Genomic DNA, 4,772 nt, shown 5'->3' on the forward strand with positions numbered 1-4,772 from the left:
TTACGAGTTATCATAACAAGGGGTTGTTGCTATGCCTTTGATATTCCATCCATTTTGGCGGCAGTAGATGTCGTAGGGGTGACCACAGAATTCATGAAGTTATTCTAAGAACTGGCTGGTATGTAGTGCATGAAAGCAGAGCTTAGCTGGCTCAAAAAAAATATTTATGGTCATCCCTCGAAACGACCACCAAGGTCAGTACCATAAAATGGCGTCAACTGGAGCGATAATACATGAAGGAATGAGTTCTTTCCCACCCCACACACACCAGTATCGTCATAGGGGGTGACCATAGTGTTCTGCCTTAATTCCTGGCGTTTTTCTAAGAACTGGGTGCTATGTACTGTGCGAAATCAATCGATCTTGCAAGAATAAATTTTTGGACATCCCTCTTCTAAGAATTCCAATTGAGTGTGTTAGTGTGGCCAGCTCAGGGCAATATATTATAAACACAGCACATATCACGTCTCTGCTGTTTATAACTTCATAGGAAAGAAAACACTCCATTCATAACAGATTGAACGACTAAACCTCTCCCAAGAGCTACAGGAACTTTGCTGCAAGACAGGCATATGTAACAATGACTTAGCGCACCTAAACAAATGCCTCATTATATATAGTACTTGTGACAACAGGACAGCGAAAAATCTAACAATCTACAGCAAAACCATCAATTATTATGGGCGTTATAACATAGGTGTGCAGCTGGACGAAACATAGATGTCAAACCCCCCCAGACGATTTAAATACCTGACAAAACATACACGTCAAACCACGCTGAACGGTTAAAGAGATCAAACGGTGGGGAATTCCATGAGAATGTACGGTGTGTATGTGTGTAAATTATAATGCTTACTCATATTTTTTCAAATTGTTTATTGCGCATATCCCTCGGAATCCATGTAATTAGTTGTGTTTAGGGTGTCGTTACTGGTTGACATACTGCCTACTAGCGACCCCATTAACAGCCAGTAATCAGACAACAATATTACGGGAGGGCGTAGCATTTCCTAAGATAGATTTGCAAGACGGTGACGTCTTATACAGTGATGCGAAGGGCGTCCCATAAGTGTTGAGCGAATATCTCTGTGTCCAAAGTAGTACTATAAAGCAGAATATAAGCACAGTAACAATTACAAGAAGACCTCTTCTCCATTCTCTGAGTTTTGGACGTAGCACTGTTGTGACACAGACAGTGTTTAATTGTTCCTTCAGTGCTGCAGCATCGTTACACTGGCCTTGAAGAACATTTGTTTCAAGTTTGAGGGTGTCCCTGGCCTTCTCTAAAGCCTTTGTACCACTTGCTTGGCATTTGTTCCTTTCTTCTGTCATTTCTGCAATATCCTTACACTGGCCCTGAAGATGTTCCATTTGAAGCTGTAGGTTGTCCCTGACCTCCTTTAGATGCTGTTGCTCTGCTGTTACAGTTTTTAATTGCTCCTTGATTGCTGCAACGTTGTTACACTGGCCTTGAAGATATTCTGTTTCATGCTTGAGGGCGTCATTGTCCTTCTGCATGGCCTCCAAGACTGCTGCTTGGCGTTCAGATTCGAGTATAAGATCATCTCTCTCCTGTGTGAGTTGGTCGCGCTCCATTATTACATTGTCTAATTGCTCACTGAGTGCAGCAACTTCCTCACGCAGACTTTGAAGGTTTTCTACTTCAAGTTCTAGTGCATCCCTCTCCGTCTTCAAGACCTCTATGTCACCTACTGTGGATCTTACTGTGAAATGGTTGCTCTTGGCTCGACATTCCAACGAATTTATTTCTGTATTAATTACACCAGTTTTGTACTGATCATCATGCAGTGTTGTTTGAGAACCATATCTCAGGATCTATTGGAAGAAATTGACAAAAAAAAGTTAATTTATTTCTCTCAGTAATGGGCCACATAACAAAAATGTAACGTGCAAAAATCTGTATCTCAGTTTACATTATATTAATTAAGAGGAGGCATCTGTTTTGTTAAAACATCTTGAACAGTAATTTCTCTATGTAATTTTATTCTTCAGTTGTGCAACAGACCCAGAATTAACATATCATGGTGATTAATAAATGACTCATTGGAAAAGATTTCTAAATAAGTGATTGTGGCCCAATTGAGGCACTGGACCACTATTTGCCTGAAGGCAATGGCGGAAAGCATGATAAACCTCGGAATAACCAATTTGAACTGAATAACTCCCGCACACAAGTCTAGAGTTGCCGTTGCAATGGTATAGTCTGTAAAATTGCGTTAATAAGGGACCATATTCTCAATAATTTCAGAAGATCCCAGAGGACAGCTGCATTTATAGGGGAGAGTTGTCAATATCGCACCAGTGCCTACACCGTATTTTCTTAATTATGAGAAGTCATATGATCTGAACTGCCAACTGGTGGATCTGTTAGATACAAATTATTATTTCAGAGCTACACCAGTAATCTGATATGTACGGGACCAAGGTACTGCCAGATTACTGGGAAAAGTTGGAACAAATTTGTTAAGTTTGCACAACACAGAAGTTTCAGAATTGATTATCATTTATTTACATGCATAAATGTGTACTGTGAACTTTTGTGCATTCAATATTTAATGTGTTAATCAATTTTAATCATCATACCAGTAGCCAAAAAAACACTGGGCACAAGGCTTTCTCAGATGAAATAGTGAACAGAGTGTTAGAAAGCTTGAACCTACTACAGTCAGCAGGATCCTGGATTTTATCAAAATTAAAGTTACTCTATTTCATGACAACTTATTGGCTGTCTTTTGTGGGTGTACAAGTTTAAACTTAACTGTATCTTCAGTGTCGATGAAAGTGGATTTTCATGTGTGTAAAATCCTGCTTCAGTCAGTGAGCTATAAGGGTCAAAAACAGGTTGGGACTGGCACAAGCATCACTCAATCATGGAGGTTTCCTGCCAGTATCTATGCTTGCTCAGATCCACAGTGAATGAAAGAAGATTTGTTCATCATCTGACCAAAAGTTTCATTTCACATTTACAGCCCTGCATTCAGAATCCCACATGATGAACACAAAAGTGCAAATGCCAGATGACGAGGAATTTCTGTTACCATACAGCTAAAATTCGGCTGCACACCTATAACACCAGGGGATCTACTCTCAGATGACAGAAGTTCAGCAATCACCATGGTGTCACAGTATCAATGGAAAAGTGTTGATTATGGAGGGGGTATGGGGGACAACAAATCCAACAACTCGTTAAGGAACACCATGGTATGATAGAAAAAACTCAAGCACACAAAAATAAATAACTACATAAAGCATGGAGAACTTGATTAACTCAATGACTTTCAAGCTTTCTGACTAAGTGACCTACATTTCTCAAAGACTGGGATCAGCGACTGAATGAAGGAAACGTAATGCTCTACTGCAACAGCAAGAGCCAACTGAGGTGTGTGTTGTTGCAAACTGTTTTTAAAATCATCAATTTGCCTTCTACTAAATGACAGGTATAAACTAACTGAAACACCCACTGGGTACTGCTGCAGAAATGTGTAGGTTTTCGAGAGAGATAACTTCTGCAAACAATAACCAAAAATAGTCTTTAGCAGCTCTAAGATCTAAGCTTCATGCTTTGAAAGCTAAAAGACGTAACGTGACAGACACATGCCGTGACATAATGTAAAGAGTGGATGAAAGTATGACAGTTGTATGTACTGAACTAAGTTACCTCAGGAGAAATTTTAGAGGCAGGATTTTATGCTAAAACCATGAATATTCAAACTGAAATAAGTTGGTTTTCCAGCGATACAGACATGTCTCACCCTAATGCAGTTTGATAGAATCCTTGCACTTGGCCCCTGGGATTACGGTACCTCACTACAACTGCTTAGAACATTAAAATGCATCTCAAGAATACAGAGTTAGGTGACGTGAATCAGACTGGGCAGGCTAGAGGTTAGCTTTACTGCCAAGCCCACTGATCTGAGCATCTGATGATAATACAGAGAAGGGAATGTTCTCCTTCAGTACACAGAACACACCTTTATCATGCGAGCATCCCTTACCTTCTCTCTCTGGACTTCTAACTCACGCTCCAAGGCTTGTATGATTTCATCGTTCCGCTGATTATCTTTCTTTGCCTGCTCTCTCTGGGAATGCAGTTCGCTCTCATACTCAGTTATGCGCTCATCCTTCTCTATGAGTTCATTCCTTAATCTCTGTACTTCATTTCTTGCTGTGATAAGATGTGCACTGAAAGAAAAACAATTTTTAATTCTGCATGAGGAAGAAACTCATTTTAATATTACCCACCCACCTATGTCTTGGTCTTCCTAGTGGTCTCTTCCCTTCTGGCTTTTCCACAAAAATCCTAGGTGAATTCCTTATCTCCCTTATGTATGCTACATGCTCTGCTCATCCCATCCTCCTTGACTTACACCTGGCAAAGACTGCAAGTTATGAAGCTTCCCATTATGCAGTTTTCTCAAAACTTCTGTCACTTCATCCCTTTTTGGTCCAAATATTCTCCTCAGCACCATGTTCACAACATTTAAAATCTACATTCCTCCCTTAATTTTAGAGACTTAAGTTCATGATTTATTCTGACCGTCTTACAGTGCATACATTTATTCACCTTACTCTTCTCTCTTGTACTACATGTTTCAGCACTAAAGTGCCATCTTCAGGTGCTTTTCTATGTACATCAAACTATTTCATTGCATGCCCTGTTGTCTTTATACTGTAACGTGTTTTGCGTTACTGATCCCACTTCTGACACCAGTGTAACGTGTTTACGTTACCGAAGACGCCGTAGAGATGGT

The 4,772-nt window shown here is 40.0% G+C and overlaps 1 protein-coding gene and 1 long non-coding RNA gene across 3 annotated transcripts in view; one reads left to right on the forward strand and one right to left on the reverse strand.

The window, feature by feature from the left end:
• Nucleotides 1-759: 759 nt before the first annotated feature.
• Nucleotides 760-4,772, reverse strand: part of LOC111863361 (interaptin) — a 24,364-nt gene continuing 20,351 nt past the window's right edge. For both annotated transcript variants that reach the window (XM_023849619.2, XM_033751033.1), the window contains 2 exons: nt 4,017-4,203; nt 760-1,836 (listed from right to left, as the gene is read on the reverse strand). In XM_023849619.2, coding sequence (XP_023705387.1) covers nt 976-1,836; nt 4,017-4,203 — 1,048 coding nt within the window. In that variant the 3' untranslated portion in view covers nt 760-975. The remainder of the gene's footprint in view (nt 1,837-4,016; nt 4,204-4,772) is intronic.
• The window catches only part of LOC111863362, a 13,602-nt gene continuing 10,672 nt past the window's right edge, over nt 1,843-4,772 (forward strand). Inside the window, exon 1 of the long non-coding RNA XR_002842585.2 lies at nt 1,843-3,222. This is a non-coding gene — a long non-coding RNA (uncharacterized LOC111863362). The remainder of the gene's footprint in view (nt 3,223-4,772) is intronic.

The sequence above is a fragment of the Cryptotermes secundus genome, unplaced genomic scaffold (genome assembly GCF_002891405.2).
Source record: "Cryptotermes secundus unplaced genomic scaffold, Csec_1.0 scaffold554, whole genome shotgun sequence".
Classification (NCBI taxonomy): Eukaryota; Metazoa; Arthropoda; class Insecta; order Blattodea; family Kalotermitidae; genus Cryptotermes; species Cryptotermes secundus.